General features: G+C 37.9%; 1 protein-coding gene and 1 long non-coding RNA gene across 4 annotated transcripts in view; one reads left to right on the top strand and one right to left on the bottom strand.

Moving 5' to 3' along the window:
• The window catches only part of LOC111264742 (nose resistant to fluoxetine protein 6), a gene marked incomplete at its 3' end in the record, with an annotated part of 30,294 nt that overhangs the window by 2,184 nt on the left and 5,698 nt on the right, over positions 1–22,412 (bottom strand). The window contains 4 exon segments of the mRNA XM_022840866.2: positions 616–706; positions 2,001–2,115; positions 5,394–5,543; positions 5,922–6,004. Of these exon segments, the coding sequence (XP_022696601.1) occupies positions 616–706; positions 2,001–2,115; positions 5,394–5,543; positions 5,922–6,004 (439 nt within the window).
• Positions 10,604–22,412, top strand: part of LOC111264743 (uncharacterized) — a 20,242-nt gene continuing 8,433 nt past the window's right edge. For 2 of the 3 annotated variants that reach the window (XR_015312783.1, XR_015312784.1), the window contains exon 1: positions 10,610–11,124. This is a non-coding gene — a long non-coding RNA (uncharacterized LOC111264743). Of the gene's footprint in view, positions 11,125–22,412 lie in introns of all 3 variants that reach the window. The other variant, XR_002683039.2, reaches the window with a different exon arrangement.

Genomic DNA, 22,412 nt, shown 5'->3' with positions numbered 1-22,412 from the left:
GCTTTAATTCCATTTTTTTTTTAATAACTGTCCGTTCAGTTTGGCATAAAAACGAGGAGAAATAATCAAAATAGATCTATTTCAGGGGACGATGTAAAACTTTCGTAAAAGTTCGCGGATCGCCGTTGTAATTTTGAATCAGAATTTGATCTCCTGAACAATATATTTTTCTAAAATTTCTGTTGCGGTCTCTTGTGTCCTTTGAAAATAATCGCTATTAGTTGCGAAAATACGTATTCTGGATACTAACTGAAAATATCCGTTAATCTCCCATAATATTCCGTAACCCTTTGCACAGCCTGCGTGACAAACTATCTTCAGTCAATTGGCAATAGCATTCCACAGCTAGATACGTGTTGGTCTGTACACGGAGTTGGCAAGCTAGTCAATGGACGTCCGTGCGTCCGACGGTCTTAATTCTTGTAACGCTGGTTTATGAAGTGTGATATAGTTTTCTTCTTCTACTCTACTACGATGTTTTACCCTGTTTGTAACAGAATTCTAAATAACGAAACAGTTTAGTGTCAGTCTTCGTGTTAACTGAAGACTGTCAAGAAAACCTTCATCAAGAGCACCTACTCGACTGCTTCTATAGGATTCGTAAAATGTACTTACACGCAAATCCATTCCTCAGCATTAAGATCATTTCGATCCTCCCGTTGCCGGCAGTATTCAACTTCGGCCTCCCAGTGGATTCCCTCAAACACTAGATAGATCATAGAACGAGCAAATATCGTCAGATTTACTATATGTAAAAGTAAAAGAAAAAAAGCGTAAGTTTATATTTCGCGATGAATGTTTGAATAAATAAGCAACAGCGTATATAAAATTAGCTGATGAAACAGTCATTTGTAATGTTCATCGAAAAGCATGGTACAATACCTAATACTAACTAATTAATATTGAACAAAACTTCGTAATCAAACTATTTTAGACATGCAGACACAGAGTTTCAACTAATAGAGTCCTAATTATTTGTGTGGTTCAGGCCAGCTTAATAGGGTCAGGACAGTTATTCCACAGTTGCCGAGTTAATTCGCTAGCTGAAGGTAATTGAGGTTACGCAATTAGCTCTGATGAGTTATTGCAGCCGAAGGCACGACTCGCATCGATACTTAGCACTAATAAGTAATTATCAATGAAGCTACGCTATCACTAAATTGGCACTCATCAATCTTTTTTGTTCGAAGCGTCGTGGGTCGATACGTTCTCTCGGTTTCTCTCTACCTGTACGTCGCCTAACAGATGCCCGTACGTGTTTCCGCTCCTCCATTCATGCGAACAAAACTATCGAGAAAATGTAATAGAGCCGATAAAATAATTAATCATTTGAAAAATACACGCGCGAAGAAGCTTCATGTGTGATTACGGTAGATTTGGTAGACGACAAATAGCAAATCCGCATTCGACAAAATGGGAACCTCACGACAGCCATATTCGTTTTCTTTTATTAAACACCCTCTATTATTATATTACTACTTCGTATAGCATCCTCACTAAAAATTTTGACCGCGAAGAGTTCTTGCTGGGCTCATCTGCGGTTTCTTCAACAAACGCGTGAAACTGCAAGATATTTTTTTATTTTCAAGGCCATTTTGCAACGTTCAAATTCGAACCAACGGTGGTCTTATATTCATAGTCGCCGTGGCAGCTAACCTGTAAGAGATGCCTGTTAGGCACCCAGAGCACGTTGAGTCTGTATACTTTCCATCAAAATTGGATTGTTAAGGTAGCCAACGATGTCTCGAAAGAACGAAACAGGCGTTGTTAGCAAGCGAATAGGACCACATGGCAGCACCTGATTTGTTTTCTCATAGGTAGTCTACCGCATCGAACTGAGTAATCAGTATGGCTATGAACTTTTTAATTTTTCAGAAGTGTAATTCTTTAAGCGTATTTAACTAGTCAGGGATTACACTCACATTTATCATAAGCGGGTCCATTATATTTGTTCTTGTGGTGTTTTAGAAATTTTAGCTCGAAATATATGAACTACTTACATGGCTTGATCATGCCATTGACGTCTTCGACCGAGCAGGTGGAAGGCATACAAATACCCATCCTGGCTTGGGTATAATAGAATGTTCCTGAACCCGTGAGCAGGTCGCGCAATGCCTAAAAAATAAAATGGGTAACCGTAAGTGTTGTTTTAGACAGGAATTAATCTGTACATTATCAACTCCTGTTGTCAAAATAGTGTGCCATATTGTTGTATGTCTGAATAACAAATAACACTTCTATGCTTCGGATACAGGACAAAGAAACACCGTTCGATCATGCCGACGACTACAATTCATTTCCCTAAATAACTTTTTAAAAAGCTTAGCTCTAAAATCGAGTTCGGTCGATTGAACACAATCTGTCTCAACAGACGCAATTTCTTCAAATGGCCTCTGAAAAAAAATTATCCTTAACCCTTAATATATGATGGAAGTCAAGTAGTTGAAATAAACCAACATTGTTTCTGAAGAAAAAACCATTTGTTGTATCCCACCTGTTGAAGCAACATCAGAAAAATCTTCTTTTCCTGACAATCTAATGCTATACAATAGCCGTTACGGTAATCTGCAGTCGTATTGACCAATATCGAGGTCTTTTGTATTAATAGTCCTATAGAATAGAAGGGCCACGACACGTAACTTCTTAAAAATCAAGGAAAAATCCTTCTATAATTTTTCTAACAACTAACTCTAGGTTTAGGAAAAAAATCTTTGCGAAAACACAGTTCAATAACAGAACATGCTAGCCAATTTTTTGAGAAACTTCTTGTCGTTAAGTTACATCAATCGGTGTAATATCATAATAACAGCTAATGATTTTATAAGCGGTGGCACCAAACTTGTCGGTTTTTGCTGAAGTCTGAATTATTGGTAAAAATAGGTTTTTCATTATCTAGTTAGCGTTGCGTTACTTGACAAAAATTAATACGGGACAAAAACGGAAGATCCTTTATCTTGGTGCGTCGACAGCGGAATGTGGGACTGGTTTGAAAAAAATATGTTATATCGTAGTTCAATCTCCAGCTGAGATCCAAAGAGGGTTTTTTCAAGTCGATATTATCTATTTGCAGTTAAACTGAACGGGTGTGAATATTATACGCGTTCATTATAAAGATGCGCTGAAACAGTACAGCACAGTCCTGTAGACAATGTTCGCTATGTAAACCTGTTAATAATAAGATGTTTGCATCTTCAGAAGAACAGTATAAGTACTATAAAGTTTACACGTTTTATAAGAGGTCCGAGAACTTACAACATCAATAGGGTTGAAAAATATTGGAAACCGTTATTGAGAAACAAATTATTTATCCATGGGGTTTCAGTGTAGTTAGTGAATTGGTGGTATCCCCCAATAATCAATCTGTATGTGTACCACCTTTAAAAACTAACTGCATGCACCATTCGAAAGGCAGTACCATGTTTTTTTTTGTACGTAAATAAAAACGCCTGTTCGTTGTAAAGCTGCACGTGGGAACCACACTTGCAAAAGGTACGCAGATAAACGAGGTGAAGGGTTTTCGTTGAAACGGCAACACTCAGTAATGGTTTGGTGTGGTATGTTTTACTATAGACATATATACATAAATGTTTTAATGTAAACACTATTCGACCTGATATATTACAGGTGATATATGGAAAGTATCAGAAGTCAGTCTCAAAGAGAACATATATATATGGTCATACGTAGTTGGTAAAAATAAACTAAAATAGTACTTTTAAACGACCAAGATAGCATGGTATATAGTATTCATTCATTTAGATATATATATATATATACAATTAATCAGCTCGTTAGCTAACAACTGTTTGTAGCCCAATTTCACAGGCGATATCCATAGGTACCATTTTTGTTGTACATCGTAAGCCATTAACCCATTTCAAAAAAGCACCACGGCATAAACAGATAGCCGTGCATAAAATATTCAAATGTACATGATTATCTTGGATAGTAATTACTTCTATCTATTAATTTTACTGCTCCGCGAAAACATGAAGCTTCTCGTTGCATAGAACTTAATGGGGTTGTGATTCACTAAAAAACAACGCTTGTGGTGATCGTACAAAAGAATCAAACGCGCTGTAGGTTTACGTAAATGCTTAAAGACCGCCCTGAGCTAAATCTTTATGTAGCGTACACTAATCCGTACGATAAGCGTTATTGTCCAAAATGGTGCCTATTTTCCTGGCAAAATTTGTGACGAGGGCAGCGTATTCGATACAATCTACAGAATATTTGGAAGAACCCAATGCAACACATCATGCAATCTAAACCTAATAAATTATTGCAATTTTATTGTAACTATTCAGTACCTTAACGTAACTGTCTAAACTATTTTACCACGTATCGACAACATAAATCAGCGTATGGGGTATCAGTCTTGATCCATCGAGAAGAACACCTAAATCCGACGACTGATCCGCCAATACATTACATAAACAATCCCCTAGACAGAGTTCTAGATAAAAAAAAAAACAAAAAGAACATCCTTAATAACATAACTTCAGATCACACACAATGCTGCATAAACATATGCTACGCAACAGGGCAATTGAAATGGGGTAAAGTACGTAATATTACGTTTTTTAGCCCATTTCAAGACAATCGGGTCAGACCATAGAAACAATGCGAGCAAGTTTAAGGGACAAAAGGTGATTAGATCGCATACATGAACAGACGACCGGGTTGAACGAAGCTTAGCGTCTAATATGGTATTTGGTCGTACGTTTTTCGCTTAAAATTAGCCAACTTATCTAGATAATTTATTGAAATAAAAACTAGCTTTTTTAGCATCTCGCTTCGTGGTCTATAACAGTGGTAGATACCGCGAGACGCTGCAGAAAGAACTGTTAAAAGCTCGAACTGCACTTAGTCATACATATATATATGTATATATATATGTATATATATATATACGTATATATATATATATATATGCAGGGTGATTAAAGAGTCCATTTCAGTTCATATACACTATGGCAGCTGGAAAAATTAAATCTAAATGACATTTTAGGGCTGTACATTCTTTGTATTTTCATTGTAAATTTTTGTCCAGTATATGCATTACCCAATATTACGATAGATTAGCGAAAATATAGATTGGGGTACAAAAGACCGTACGAAACAAGCAAGCGAATCTAAATAAGATTTCTACTATGTGTTAATAAAAGGTTGTTTTTTTTTTTATTTAAAACGGTCATATATCGACTTTGAACAAAACTTTTACTAGAATTTTGGTAAGTGCAGTTACCAGTTCTGATGAGCAGGAAGCGGACTAAGTGGTTGAAACTACTATTAAACTGTTATTATAAGTGTGACCAATAGATACTTTATGTTAGTGCATGACGAAGGCTTTTCCTTGACGGAATTATTTCTCGGCTATTTTATTCTATTACCGAATTTTCGGAGAAGATTGACATGTTCACGGGAGTGAAGTCTATTGGAACGATACGAGGTTTCGGCTCCGGCAACGGAGGTCGCGACTTCACCATACAATAACTGCCTCGGAAGAACTCCTTTTCGCCAAAATCGTCTAAAACACTAACCTAAATAACAGACGCAGTAAAGATTTAAATGTTCTGACGTGAATGGCGTGTTACATCCGCTGTTAACTTCAGTATACTCCCTCCTTTCCAAAACAGTGGCTGATTCTTAGGATGAAAATACTGAAAAGCTTTTTAAACAATAAGACTAGTTTATAGTCTCCGTTTCATCACACAAGTCGCTAGGCAGAAGCCGAGCCAATGACATGCAATACACGATAAATGTGATTGATATGGATAAAAAAAAAAATGCATTTACTATATTTTCACTACGTCGACTTCGCGGAAACAACAGGTCTCTCAAACCGCTAGTATATTATAGCGCTTGAAACGGCTTTTTTTTCTGTAATAATTAGAATTCCGTTCTTCCAACCATCTTACCTTGAGACATTCATAGTAATTTCCAAACTCAGTAAGCGAACCCTCAATGAGGCCAGGGGCCAGCTTTGCGGACGCGTCGATCACTGTAAATTACAAGAAATTAAGTTGTTAACTTAGACACCGCTAATTCATCCTTATCGTGAGAACAGCATTCAGATACAGAATTCGCATCCTCAAATAGCCATCACGGCACCGTCCTTCATCATTCACATGCTGTCATTTGCCGTCATCCCGAGTCGTACGCGAGCGGCGTCAGTCACCCTTTCTCTATTTTTTTCTATAGTAAATACTTATTGATTAATCAATAAGGACCATGCATTTAGATGTCTACTGATCTGAAAACCCAGCGACCATCGCGCTGGGTTTATGCACTGTTGTCGTTTCCTCTATAGCTTACGACACCATATCATTTATTAATTAGGATATCTTCTCAACTTCTGGCAGAAATGCCAGAGCCAGCCTCACATTATCATAGCATTCGCCGTTGATAGTTAATAAATTTACATTTGCCAAAAGAGAAGTTAACAAACAAGTTTTACCAAATTTCACAATAATTAACACAGGTAGCAACAGTATGATAAACAAAGTTAAATAATCATGAAACTGCTTGATTATCTACGATCTTCTACGTGTGCTAACCTACGTATCTAATAAAAACTTAACGCCCTAATCAATCATATCTTGATACGATAAGCATCAACGGTTACGCCATATTACCCTACAAACACTGTTCTATTCGTACTACTACCGCCGTTAGCACAGAGGCGACAACGATCTTAGTTTCGGACTCTCAGTGTCGCAGGAAGCATTAAATATGCTGCGCTCACGATGAATCGCCACCTGTCAGGCGATTCGTTCGAAGGTATTGTTACCAGCTTCGCTTAGCAGTAGCAAAAAACGCGCAAGTTATTGTAGCAATAATAATGGCTCTGACCACAGAGCCGCAGAGAACAACAACAGAAATAACAATAACAGGAGCAAACGACACTGATATTCGCTGCTATCATGTTCTGGGATTACATTGGATACCTATAGCTAATGGTTTGACTTGGCTTAGGGGTCATTGTGTGAGCTTTGTCATTTGTTCGAGCTCGGATGTTTGTTGGACGGGGCCGAAGGAAAGTTTGACATCTGTTTGGGCAGATAGCCCTCGGTCGTACATGTTTTTAAATAACCTATCAACAGTGTATTCAATTATTTGTTGTTGACTGTTCCTAAATCTACCTTAAGCGTCTCTTTGCAGCGACATTACAGCTGATAAATTAAATAGGTTAGCTATTATATATATAGTCATCCATCTTGAAGTAACGGTAAACGCCTGTGTGTTTCGTACGGTGTCTGCCATGCTGCAATACTTATGTGTGGTCGCATTTGTATTACCTAATTATCGATAATGTTTCAAGGAAGCACGATCTTATTTTAATTTACTTGTCATTAGTACACACTAATTGTTGAAGCACTGTGACATGTCGAGTCGGTAGCTTGCTCCGATTCATGATAGTCCCAAAAACAGCTTATAATTCTTCCGCATTTTCAGTTGTTCAAACCTAACGCCATGATATTTTTCGTATAGAGATCTCTTACCGATAATACGAGGAAACTGCCGATACTAGGCATTTTAAAAGTTCAAGAGATGCGAGCAGCAAGTCAATAACTTGCCATTATCAGCAAGGTATTGATTAGAACGGCAATCGTTCGGGGAACATCTGCGGTAAAAGAAAAAGCTATACAATTTGTCCTGCAGTTCAAATATTTACATGTTACTAAAAACTAAAATTATAATTATTCAAAATGCGTTTATATGGAGTTCCCCACACGCTATATCTACATAAATACGATCTGACGGAACACTACAAAACCAATCAGATTCATTCTTGTGCTGCATATGAGCGCAATGCTTACCATCCACGTAGTCGCACATTTGGTTGCATGGAAACAGGGAACACTTAGAAATAGAAACATCATTGATAAAAACGACAGTAACAAAATCACAATGACAACTAATTAAATTGATTCATATTGGCGCACCATTGGGTTTCATTCGTCACGAGTGACAATGAGCGCATACACACGTCGCGCATCATAACTACGAAAACCTCTACCGATTCGTGCTATTTGCTGATATTCAGGCCGATCTTCCGTGATGAGTCTCATTGTATCTGGTGATTATTACCCGTGTAATCTTTTCATTCTTTGCCATCCACGTTCAACTACATGCTACCACCTATAAGGCCTATTTCGGTCTTTGTTCCTACGTTCATATATTGTTTATTGCTATAATTCTTTGGCGTGTCACGTGGGACAGGCACACATCCAACCCAATAGGACAGATTGCGAAGAAGGCCGCAAATTCGATAAATGTAACGAATTTCTACATGCGCAGATAGTACTTATTTGCAATAGATCCAGCTACCTATCCAATACTGACGTGTGCCGAAAGCATGTTGAAGCGCACGAAACAAGGTGTGTCAACAGCCAGGAGTACCTCCCGTGTCGTATTTGACCTCGCTAGCAGCGCTAATAAGGAGAGGAGAGCGTTAAGGATTTAATGATTCTAATCGCGTATCGGTCGCTTATTACCCATGCCGTGCCAAGGGTAAAAGCCAACGAATTATAGTGATAACCGGTAGTTGTTATCGGTTCCTTTAGTTAACATAAATAGACTATTTCTTCAGGTGACGTCGTTGATCCGATTATTGTAGTAAACTTCGTTACTACGGTCGAAGGCATGAAACAATTACCGAGCTAACAACTCATCTTCGGGGCTGCGTCTCAGGGATGCGACGGAAGGCGCGCAGTCCCATTCCAAATGTTAGTGAAGTACGAACTTCGTCAAGGAAAAAGCATGAACGCGTCATGAACCGCTATTACGAAAAGGAATGGAAGTAACCGCAGAACGCACCAGTATTACCGGGAAAAAAGCCGATAGAGAAACGGTAGAATTCGATATATATATTTCGAGCCTATAACGTATTGTCCTATTAATGTCAGGCGAAATCGTATCGCCTGTTCGTACGAGTAATCGTAACGTCGGTATTGTTTAATTAGAGGTTGAAAAAATATTTAATAATACGCAGTAAATAAGAAATGGAACAACACATGTATATATGATGCAATTCATCGACTGCTACGTTTTCGTAGCTACACTCACATCGATTGCTAATCTTAGGGCTATGTGGCAATCCATTAGTCTTTCTGCGCCAAAACTTTCATTTTGGCTTTACGTGCAGAGTGGCACGTACTGAAAAGTATGAGATATCCTAATCTACGAAAAAGAACGATGCGCTTTATCTACTGTTTGACGACGTAACACACGCGCGTGCTTGTCGTTGTGAGAACCGTTAGAGCAGGTCGATGGGAAAGATAAGGTCCTGTAATCTGTCATAGTGGTCGTCCACTGCACGTCACCGTAATGTAACTACTTTATGTGCACAATTCATTAGATAAGAATTTTAAAGGGACGTCAATATAGTAAAAGTATAATGAATCAACTTTTACAGGAAAATTGTACGGTACGTTTGACCATTCGATGACGCTTCATGCCTAATTCCCACATGTAAAGTTAAATCGTTTACAATAAAGTAATAAAACAAAAACTATAACCACCCTATTAATAGCATAATAGAAATGGTAGTTGGGGTTAGTGGGGTAATTTTAGCTAATGGCATGCATTATGTAGTTGCTACTATAATTTTGAAGTTCTTAGTTTTTATTAGTATTTGTTACAACAGTTATTAGTCTGCTTCCAAATCATTTGCCTTATATATGATTCTAATTGTCAAATAATCCAGTCAAACAAAATCATCAGGGTGGCTGTGCAGAGCTATCCCAATGTTCAGCCACAACATATAAGTAATAGAAAAAAATAACGCGAATCTGCTGTGAATGGCGGATCCTTATGGACCTATCACACTATGCAGCGGCATACAAACGAAAAGGGCCAAGGTATCGAAATCCAAGAGGCAACTGGCAATAGCCATAATATGTGAAAATTAGAGCTTCGTTTGTTTGTCAAAGTTACAGCTTTCGCCGCGTCACAGCTGATACGACCAAATGCTTACCATTTAATTAGGTCTAAAAACAGGAGACGTTGTCTATTTTACTAGCGGCACGGTCGAATATCATAGCGACAATGTTAACCCAAAGGCTTCGCCTACCGTTCTAGGCGTAGCTCCTATAGAATTAATGCCAGCGCTAAAGTTGTTACAATTTTTCAAGTTAGTTGAATTCATTCCAGTGTGATTTGGATATACTGGGATTATTTAGCTAAAAACAAGACACGGTATTTTTAAGAATGTTCAGTTCATCTGTGTGATACTTAGGGCTTTTAATCATAGTCATACGAAGTTACTACCGATTCATACAAATTTGTGATTATTTGTTAATTATGAGTCTATTGGTACGAACGAAATGCCGCTGTATACCAAGCGCGTTAGGCACATTTCGCGCTAGGGCAACGACAAAAAAACTAGGTACACCGTTAGCACTAATTATGGAATTAATAATAATAATCGTGCTTGTATTATACGTGTGCCACAACTGCCCTCAGCGAGCCGTAGCTTTCGGATATATCCAAAATTCTAATGGGTCTTCTCGTAAACAATAGGTACCGTTTATAACTTTGTAACTATTTCTGTGACCGTTATAAATCATCAGCGTGGATACGATTACGCGGCTTTATCATAGTGTTCTAGGTGTGCACACGACGCACAGCTTGTTATGTCCACTGCGCAGAAGACACCTCGACGTAGTTCGATGTGACCGAGGCTATTTTTTGTGCGGATCCATTACGTAAGCAATTACTTATTGCTCACGATTGACCGTCTGTAAGTGATTTTAGATGAATTTCTTTATTTTTTTGCGCTTTTCATCACAGGGAGCGTATCAGCAATGGGGAAACTTTGCTCCTTGTCACTCTACCACGGCTTGACGACCCTACGGATCGCTGTCAGTTTTACAGGCGTACATGGCTTTTTCAGCGTGCAATGCGTGTGTATAGAATGAAAAATGAAGATACTTAAGCTAGACTGTTTCTAGTCATCAATGGAATTCATCAACGACGAACAAATTCTTGCTGGCTGGATCCGCTTCGATAGAAGCCACCGTATGTACGTAGATAGGACACGGATCGAAAGGACAAACAAAAAATTCAGCTATACCTCAGTGTGTCGTGCATCGAGTAGCCGGATATATGCATTTCGAGGTAAAATATTACGTCGATAAAACAGTTTTCCCCTTTATATGATGCGATCGTTTTCTTGCTTTGTATGCGTTGGCTTATGGGATACGTGCTTTAAATTTACGTGTACGTCTGATTTATTACAAGAAATATGTGGAAAAATCCCGAAAACTACGCGCGACTCGCACTGCGAAGTTTGGTTGTGGGTGAAGAAAAAGAATATAGCAGGGACGTCTCATTAATAGTAATAATGGATTAACAACGCTAAAAGGTCATTTGGTTTCGGCGACCAAAAGCTGACATTTCAAATAAGTTTAATAGCATTGGAGTGGCTGAGATAGATCGGCATCTTGATAAGCATAAGATACACAGATGTGCTGCTCAACGAAATAAATGTTCGATCGGACTGCTTGATCAGCCAGCGTCCGATATTTCAACATCGGACAAGTGGTCGGTAAAACGGGGAATACGATAGCGAAGTGATTTTATAACCATAATTAGAAAATGGTTGATTTCAATTTAGGTTTGTGGCGAAACATAGAACGGTCAACACTCTTGGTAATATCTCGTCATCTGCGACGGCACAGATGACTTTGAAGGAACTATGCATATTTTAAATAATAAGGCTCATTAACGTAAAAACATCAATTTAAGTAATAGTAATAAAAGTTCAAAAAGGCTTGTAAAGACGTGACGCTTTTAACACGGTTCTTGTGACCCCATATGTAACAAACAAAAATATCTAAAACGTACCGGATCTTCTATTTACACTTGCCATAGTCGTGATTGTGCAAATAGCTTACGGCACCATGAAAGCTATCGTGTTTCATCGTGGCCTATTTTAATTCACCGCTATCGGTCCTAAAACGCCACTGCTCGGCCTTAACACATATATTTTAAAAGGATCCTGACATTTTTCTTGTAGCCTTTGTTGTTTTCTAGCGGTCACCGCTGTTAAGGTCTGCGCCATAGAAAATGTTCTAGGTAAAATTTGCTGGTTTGGTTTAACGCAACAAACCTTTTAGGAATCCCTAGGTAACCTAGAAACTGCAGCCGCCTGTTAAGGTCAGTCGAACATGTCTTTATAATGATGCAGCGGTCAGCTGTATGGTTTACGTTGTAAACCGGGTAGAACATTAATCTCACGCTGAAGCAACGCTTAATGCAAATGTCGGACATAAAACTGGAAATATTCATTTAGATTAAATCGTATCTAAAAGTCATTTACTTTTATCTTTTCGAGGTCTTCCTCGTTATCGCTTCTAGTACATAGATATAATATATCCTTTTTTCTGCATATGTTAACACTAAAATAGCAGCACTTAAACAACGTCCATGTGAAACAGAGTCTCTAGTGCTCTTCCATCATCCATCACATTTGGTTCTCATCAAAGCTTCTATATGTAAACGTTATTCGGTGGAATATCTATGTGTTCGATAAACAACGTCAATTTTATAGATTTTTTTTCTCTCCGTTTTATCGACTTTTTCGTCTTTTTTTTACGAATTAACTTGAAATGGGTCATTGTCGACGTTTTGGCGTGTCATTGTTATTTACAGTCTGCCGAACGCGACCATACATATCTAAACCTCTTCACACAATAATCGTCAATAGCAGTCTCACCTCAACCGCTATCACCTTATCATAACTTAGCAGCTTTCAAGCAGTACAAATCTTCTAGCCCGAGGCCAACAGAAATTATTGGAATGACCGGATCGGCGACGATGATGAGAACTTTCTTACAACTTAAAACAGCTTTAGCATTATTTTTCTAGTTCCCGGTTGTTTCGGTGCCATCTGTTCTACCCAGTGGTCTCTATTCCCCAATGCTTTTGTTTAATTCGCCATTTACCGCTAGCCGTCAATTGTTTGCCCTGGGGTTTCCTTCGATTTGCTGGCCATGCTGCAGATGCCGTTGAGACCGCCTAATCTTCCGCTAATCTACTACTGTGTATTAATAGCTGCCACCTGCAGGAGTACATTTACTCCATAAGGACTCCAATATACTCAAACTGCAGTCTATTGTATTAATAGTAATATAGCGGAGTCGCAACTCATGTCATTTCAACAGCGTAGCCGGTGTTGCCTTTCTTTGTTGACCGATTCGTCTATCTCATAGACTACATTGCGGTTAGCTATAAAGAGTATGGATGGAAACCAGCAGCTGTAAATGGTAAGACGATTGTAAGCGCTGATTAATCTCTGTTATCTCAGCTTGATTTGCGGTACGCACAAGCACTGAACTATATGTCTCTTTTTACTGCTTTTTACTTTCTTTCATTTAGATAAATACATAGATAATAGGGGTTTGTAAGAGACTGTAATCAGGCATTGGCGATTTAGCGAATGTTTAAGTTAAGCACCCGTGTATCTTGTTGGTTCGCTGTCACGGCAATCTAATGATCTCCTAATGTCCAAGTTGGCTATTTACATACTATTTCGGTAACTACACAACAGCATCTTGGAAAGATCGTTTATCTCAAGGCTTTCCTTTGTGTTCGTTTTACTGATGTGAACTTTAGCTGGCCGGCTTATGGCTAATTTAATATCCACAGCCATCTGATCTAAGCAATCAATCAAAAAGTTTTTTTAAATGTACGCCAATCTTCCTCTTTGGTTTTTTTTTTTTCCGCTACCCACACACAAAAGGTAACATAGTCATTAATGTCCTTTATCATTATTGCAGTGATGATGGTATGTGGCGCTATTTGTTCACAATTAAACTGTAGTGGTGTAGGCGGGCATTTGACATTTACGGTTGTGAAAAGTATACGTTGACAACTCAAGGGAAAAGAAGTTTTAAGTGTCCTTCTTTTTGCCAGCTGGTCCGTTTAAAAATAGAAGCTAAGAACTACAGTTATTAAGCATCATGTCCCCGCGTCGGACATAAGCGCCAAGTCGATCACTGGCCCCTAAGATTGTTTTCAGCTCCACTTATCTACAAATTTCTATATGCCTACCAAGCCTCATCAGCATCTACGCATGTCAAATAATGCATCGACACCTCTATTTAACGTTGCGTGACACAGAGTATATTTAAGCTCTCGTACTGGCAGTTTTTCGGTATTGTGTAGGTGCTCAATAGGTGCTCTATCGAAGCCTGGGTACAATGAAACTAGACACAGCAAAATTATTACTCACGTTATCTTGCGCATAAAATTATTCAGAATGCGCGAAGAGTGATTAGTAATAGGCAAGTGGTCACAAAAGCAGTTATACGCAATGCTAATCTCTGCTAACATCTGCGATGAATGAATATTCCTTTTTGCGTTTGCCCAGCTTCTAGACTCTTAGCCTATATTTGTCCGTTGTCATCTGCTTTTTTTTTCGATCGAAGGATTTCCGCTCAGCTACATCTTGTGGTCACGCGAACGTAAACAAGACAGCTAAGGTCTTTTCTTTTTCCCACATCACGAAAACGTCTGCTTCGTTCGTGAAAATTCGTGTCTCATTCGTTCGATGCAACATATATACATATGATAAACTGGTAAAAATAAATTGGAAAGTATGTGTCCTTAATTTAAACGCTTTATGTTAGGAGACAATACGCTTCTAATCTTTTAGCGAGATCACCATCATCTGCTGTATTTACAATAGTAATTAAAGGCGACCTTAACACAAAAATGGAAGGCTGACTTTATATATATGGCATAACACCGTGCTAAATCCACCCGGGTTTATTAGAGTGAACAACTTTGCATTTATCATGATTTTTCCTGTCTCTCAGATAGATCTCAACTGATTCTGTAAAAGTCACTCATGATTTTGCATTTGTTGGAAAAGTAATAGGTTCATTGTCTCCTGCATGGTGTAAATATATATATATATATATAGGAGATATGTATGTACTTTCGAATTGGCGGTTGGTCAGCGTTGTTAGCTTTTGGCGTACGTGTCACAATACTGATGAATTTTATTATAGATTTAGGAGCGAAAATGTTTTTACTTTAAAAAAAAAGAAATAAAAATGAGGCCCTGGTAACCGTTACAAGATGTATATATAATTTCCAAATATGTCTGATACGGAATTATACTAGTATGCTGTTCGATGAAGCAATGAGGGATTCATTGAAATACTCTATACATACATAACTACCCGATACTTACAAAGAATTAAGGAGCCAACGATTACTACTATATCTGCCGGTGGTCTCAGCAAAATTGATTATCTATATGAACTCATTAGCTTACTGCACGCGGTAATCACCGCATCGAGCTTTCACAAGGCCAGGTCATAGAGCGTAAAATACTACGCAGAGTAAAAATATGCACAAAGGAGTGCCAAGTTAACGCGCGACACCGACATTCCTGATTAAGGACACTAGGGAAGGGTTCATTCCTTCATTTGACATTGTTGGTCTTGTCCGGCAACGACAAAAAAGCAGGCGTCACGTGTCGCAAAAAAACAGAAGAAAAATAGACTTTGTGCTTATTACTAAGGGCGCGTTCTATAAAGATCATTGCAACTGAAGAGTCGTTTATCCCAGTACAAAATGGCTTTGTCCTTTCGCGGCCATTTATTAGAATTAATTCTGAAAAAATAGGGCTTTTAAAGCTGTGCACGTAGAACTTATCTATACTAGTTGATATAATAATAATTTGATTTTTTTGTTAATCGAAAACGCACATTTTTCTATAGTTTGTTGTGAAAATCACATCCGTAGTGCAACATCAAGAGGACTAAATCAAATTACGTCTATCTTTGGCAAGGTTGCCGGATTCACACAGACACTGAAAACATTGACAGTTGAGTAGAGTTCAGCTTCTCCAATACTAATAGCCAATCATTCACTTCCGCGTTGACAATTCACAAAACTATGTGGAAATTTATACTTAATTATCTAATGGAACAAATTCCGCTATCTTTAGCTAAGAGTCAATGCCCTATTGTGAGGTTAAATTTACTGTTTAGATACCTAGGTCGCTGGGTTCTATCTAAAATGGCTTAAGGATAAAGATCTATAAAACCACAGAGGCGTTTTACTCAGGTCTCCATTGAAAAACATAGGGAGATAGATGTTGTGTATGTTGAATAGCCTCTATCAACATGATTATTCTGTATAATGTCATAATTTCTCGTAGTCCATTAAACATTAAAAAATCATCAAAATCCCATTGTAGCTGTTTTATTCGTCCTTTGTCACAGTGCAAAACCATGGGGTAGAATGATGCTTTGTGCCTAGCCTAGAAGTAAAGACTTCTGAAAGATATGTGGAGAAAGCAGTCCCTATGTTATTAGGTTATCGCTAACGGCACGCATTGAATAGACATATGCAATATCTTTCAGCGGTAGCAGAGAAACTAGGGTCGAGATTGCAGCAGATGACGTACACTATCTAGACCCTTAAAGGCACAATTTGTGACACAGGTCCGAACAGCTTATAGTTAATCTAAAGTGATTTCCCGATTTTTTTCTGTCGGTTACAAGACCTTGACCATCTTATCACATCAGTGGGCTAATGGCCAGGGTAAAGGGTGTTTATATATTGTCACGGCACTTTGTCTCTTTGTTGAATAGTGAAACTTTTGGAGCAGTCTGCATTGTCTCACACGCAAATGTCTATAAAAAAGGTGGCGATGGCAAAAATATTCACACGAGGAAAAGTTGTATAAGAATGTTGGAATGAAAATTTCTACACATTCTATTATTCGTGGTTGTTAACATCATAGCACTGTGTCTATAGGTGTGTAAATGTGTGTATGTGTCTATGCATTCATTCGTTAGCGTGTTTAGTAACTTACGCGTTTGTTCAATGCTGGGAGCAACTGGCAACAGTTGATGCTGTTTTTGAAATAACTTATCTTTTCTTGTGATATCTATTGCGTTAATTATTTTTGTTTCTATCATCTTTGATAATGCTCTGCTATAAATCTGATATAGATATACTGATAAATATATAGATGTGTTCGGTAAACGAAATAATTTAGTATTCTATGTATTATATAAAGGAGTCTCGATTTGTTTATTGGATGTTGCGAAGTATCATATCGCTGGCGATTGAGAAATTATTAAAAATTCTTACTAACCACCTATCGGTCGTATCACTGCAGATGCATAATTCTATAGACCGTTTTTCACATAATACTTATCGTTTTCACTACGCACCGCATTTGGATATTCTCGAAACCCATACGTCTCTAACGATTATTATAGATACAAAAAATGCAGACATGTATCCATTATAAAGATGACAATGTTCGTAAGCCAAAACTGCCGCTGGTCGTCGCTTCTATCCATAAGTAAAATACGTGCATAAATTACGCATTTTTATGGTTGTACACATCCGCCCGTCACCCGTGAACAAATCGCAGGGACTTGTTTCGGTGTTTCATCTTTGACCTTTTTTTAGGGCTTGAATTAATTAGTAATCACTCTTCCGATTGCTTTATAAGCATAGCCTTGTATCGGTGCGGCCTTTCAGACTTGCCTGGAATCTGTTTCTTAATACCACGTGGCTTTAACAAGACAGCTATTTGGAGCAGACGAAATCGTCCGCTTTGTTGACATCCCGCTAGTTGCATAACAGCAAGCGTAGCCCTATATCTGCTAGCAATAATGGCGTACAAATGAGTCAGTCTCTTATAATGTTACGGTCACCTATTTCAGAGTTGTAAACGCGCGTCTTCTATTACCAAGTTCTTGTTCTCACTAATAAAAAAAAAAAAAACAAACAAACAAAAAAAAGAGAATCAGGCATGCATTGTCACATGGTTAAAGATTTTAATATTATCAAGGGCTTTTCTCTCGATCGCCTCCCCTAACGCAGAAACTATATTCAAGGCCGAACATTCGATAAGACACAGGCTACTATTTTGAGTTAGCTTGTTCCAGCAGGCACTTCTTCTTACGCTCACATTATGCACCTCAACTTCTTGCAATAAACAAAAACTGCTAACTACGATATATACTTACAAGGTTTCGCAAATGATTGGATTGCCGTACTGCATTCGTATCATATGGCTGTTGTTGTTTTTCCATAACGAGTACTGACTTGTGTGTTTTGGCGTCAATGTATTTATATGAACGGTTCGTTTTTACATACGGAGAAAATCTCCGCCGATGATTTATTAGCTGTGCCCTAGGTATTGATGGGAGAAGTTACCATCGGTTTGCTCTTTATCATGCTAAGCATAGTATTTCGGTAAATGCAAATCCAAATGACAAAGTTGTGCATACATAAAGATGATTTGAAGCGTATTCTTCTATAGACTTAGAGGATAGCAAACTTAAGTCGAACTCAATCGACCAATTACACTAATGCAAAACAGTTGTAGCACCTTTCAATTTTAGATATATCGAGTACGAAAAAAATGTTCATTTTGAGTTTTTATTTTTTGCGAGTATCATATCCGTTTGTCATGTAACGGATTATACCTGACCTGATGCGATACGTATTTGCTCATAGAAGACTACCGCAATCATTAAGAAAGAACAAAGGAAAAAGATGAATAACTTAGCTAAAATAAAAACAAAAATGGTACTTCTGCAAATAATTTACTGTGGGGGAAGGGACACATGAAAATGTCTATTTACGAATGAATTATCCACCCCTCGACCCGAAATTTGATCTAAGTTCATCGTCATCGTAAAGCTATACACGGATGCATATACAGATGGATATACAGCCGTTGCTTTTGGTAATGGTTGATTGATAGTCACCGATGTTTTTATAAAGGGGATGGGGCTATAATCGATTACTACACTCGGGAATTCACCGAAAGAATGATGGAATGATTTAAGCAGGTCACGCACGGCAACTTTATGTACGAGTAAGTCGGTTTATGTTAGTAACCGAACAACGTAATATATATATATATATATTAAAACAATGTAATACCAACTCAAGGAGTCAGCATGCGTGCATAGTCGTGGATTCACGCGTATAAATGAGCGACTGGAGTAGCGACCTGCCGTGAGTAATAACAATAATAATGATAGAGATTTTTGGAGAAAAAAACATTGGCTGTCTTACTATGTTATTGTATTACTTATATGTTACCTTAGATCCGATAGTAATACTCTTATCTATCCGACAGCACAGGCTTAAATTGGATAAAATAAATACCTATGGTAAATAAATGCTTATACTCCGGGAAGCAATTATAGTTCCTGAAGATAAAAAGGAAACAAAACGGTCCTATAGGAGATCTGTCTTATGTGACTAGTAGTTCCGGATCGTTGCTATGTAAAAACATAATGTACGATAGACACTAAATAGACAAGTCCATATATAAGCAAGGCACCATTTGAAACTTACTTGTTGACAAGTACGCGTCTCTATGAGTGGAATACATAGATAGGCGTGCTTCTTTCGACACATATATTTATCTATTCAAATAAACATATAACAAACAATAATATAAAACTCCCAAGGAGAATCATGTTACTCGTTCAAAATTATTGATTGGACGACAGCATCATGCAACAACCAGAATGGAACCATATCGACATAGTTTTGTGGAAATAGGTACAAAGTGATTCATTCTTATGTTAATCACTTGTGTGCTGGTGCTCTCCATAATGGTAGTATTGATAGGCAAGTCTGCAATGCCTTGAAGACGAATCGTACCGGCGACAATATTGAAAAAGAGAAAGCCTGTTCGAAGCTAGCCCAAGAGCGAACTACATAGCACAAAGCACTTAATTAAAAAAAAAAAAAAAATTCATAATAAGCTTCCCAGGTCGAGTATGATATGATAAAAGAGAAATCAGTTACGAAATTGTCCCCAGTTTTTAACTGACTGATGACTGGAATAAGCATTGTGTTATATGAAATATATAAAGTATTTAAAAAAATATTTTAATTAGTTGAATTTGCTAACGCAAATAAAAATACAAAACAAAAGAATGTAGTAAATGTTCTTTTTCTATGAATATATAGGAAGTATATGTTTCTATTTCTACGAAATAAATAGCTTTTGTATAGCCATAGAACGTTTCGTCGTAAATCCAAGTCGAAATCTATCTTAAGAAACCATATATATATATATATATACCTAAAATAGTCTAACTTGATAGAGCTCTTTAATAGTCGGAACGACGAGGTTCTTTTGCGACAGTCAAAGAGAAAGTTCCAGTTCATAGAAAATTAATCATCTGGGCTTTGGCTGAGCATATTGGAGATGATGTGTCGGGACGATGTTGAAGGCGCAATACAGTTAGACACCTACGAACTGGTGCAAGAGAGGTTTGTAATGATTGGATTAAGCAGTTAATAATTTGATTAATGGGTTTACGGATCTAGGGGGATACTAGAAACAGCATAAAGAGAACGGTAACCAAGGGTAGAATTTCGTAAGGTGTGGATTGTTACTTGATTTTAAAGCTATAACCAGCCTTCCAAAACTATCACCTATTAAAAAATCAAAGAGGCTAAAAAGGATTTATAGATATGTATCAGAATTTTTATCTACATCAAAATGAAGAGATTTGAATTGAGAGAGGGTAAACGTTAGACGCAGACATTTGGAAACAGGGCGAGTAGTCAACAGGTCCAGGTAAAACAATAGACTCGTTGAACTATACTGAGCGGTTACCTGAGGCAAGACATGTTGTGATAAACAGTGATAGATGACTGGTAGTAATTGAAGAGAACTGCTATTGCTGCGGTAATATCGACCGAGCCTTAGGGAAAACTAGTCATCGAGCAGCAAGGCGATGGTTAGACAGTGCTAGGATCGACTGTTTTCAACTTCGAATCAGCATTATGTTGCCGTCAACAAAAGCTCTGCCAGAAATCCTAAAACAATTAAGCTTAGAGCGGTGATTTGTCCAGCTCATTTGGAGGGCAACATACAGTGCCTGAGATGTTGACCTCGACAAACCCCGCAGCTAACTAACCGGTACACTAGAAACAGGTATCATCAGAACGGTTAGAAAACAAAATGGAATAATAATAGTACGGGGACGTCACGGTCCAGACAGCCGATTGCTTTCCTTACATCGAAAAACACCGTGATCGCCGCTGAGTGGTCGCTAGCGGCAAAGCACGTATTGATACCGTCGGACGCGGTCCGAAGGGCTGCTTAAGTGTAACAGCGTTCGCAAAAATCAAACTTAGCTAAGGAGAGAACAACAGATACATTCGAAATAAAGTTGAAGTTAAATGCGTTCATATCTTTCAGTGACAAAGGAGGGGCTAGAGGTAGATCGACAAGAAGTTAGGATTATCTCTTTTAATTTTTGTTGAAGGAACTATATTTACTAATTTTTTTTTTTTTTAGAACTAGCAGCTACTGTAACAACAGGTAAAGTAATTGCTAGTTCTAAATATAGCTGATAATGTACAAATAGATGGCAAAGCTCAGAGATGAAACTAGGAGAACTATTGAAAATCATACACTAAACTTAATACATGTGCAGAACAAATAACCTGCTGCTCCTTTATAATCGGCTTTACAACTGCCGCAACAATTCGAGCAGAACTTCAGATCGCTTTACGATATGAAAGGTCAGATAGAAAAAGCTAATAAAAAAGTGAAGGCATCAAAAGTTATATTGGGGTCCAGCAGATTTAAAGCAAGCTACCATTGTTCAGTTATGCGGCACATCTCCTAATCATTTCTATACCCATAGGAACATTTGATATCCTGTTTTGCCTATTTCTCATTGCAGTGAAACTGCTAACGTATAGCTAGCTGGTCGCTGATTCCATTTGTGACAAATTTATCGCAATTGGACGGATGGAGAATAGGCTTCAAGAGATCGTCATGAGTCGGAAAGGTTGTTGTGTAGTTGAATGAGAGTAAGATGCTTCAGAAGCTACTCAACAAGAGGTTGGCAAAGTGAACTGAATTTGTTGTCGAATGATTGCTTTTGATTTTAGAAGAGGACAAGGTGTTCTAACAGATAGTTCCTCATTATTGAGTTTCTTCGCAATGTTTTCAATCGCGTTTGTCTAGCAGACAATGTTAAATATCTTTACTTTGATAATAACTAATGAATAGTGTCAGAGCCAGCCGTTCTGTTGCAGTATGATACTCGATCAGTCAGTGTTTCCTATCTCGATAATTGCTTCAGTGGCCGTCTAGAGAGCTGAAAGTAGGCAAGATTCCTCACTTGAGCATAACTGCTCAAGGATACGTATACGTAGATGAATAAAATGTCCATGATAGACCCAAAAAGTGCCTAGGGCGATTAAGAGACCTCTACGATCAAAAACTTATGAAGCGAAAATCTCTTCCTGAAGTAAAATATTACAACGAGTTTTTTGTAGAAGCCAAATGCTTCGATTTCACTGAGGTTTTCCAATTAATTCTAAACACCCCTCTATTTGAACAATCACTAGTTCGTGCACGGCTGATCTGCATT

The sequence above is a fragment of the Varroa jacobsoni genome, unplaced genomic scaffold, assembly GCF_002532875.2.
Source record: "Varroa jacobsoni isolate VJ856 unplaced genomic scaffold, vjacob_1.0 scaffold_893, whole genome shotgun sequence".
In the NCBI taxonomy this organism is placed as follows: Eukaryota; Metazoa; Arthropoda; class Arachnida; order Mesostigmata; family Varroidae; genus Varroa; species Varroa jacobsoni.
The sequence above is the reverse complement of the archived record's forward strand: the minus strand, read 5'-3'. Positions and strand labels throughout refer to the sequence as shown.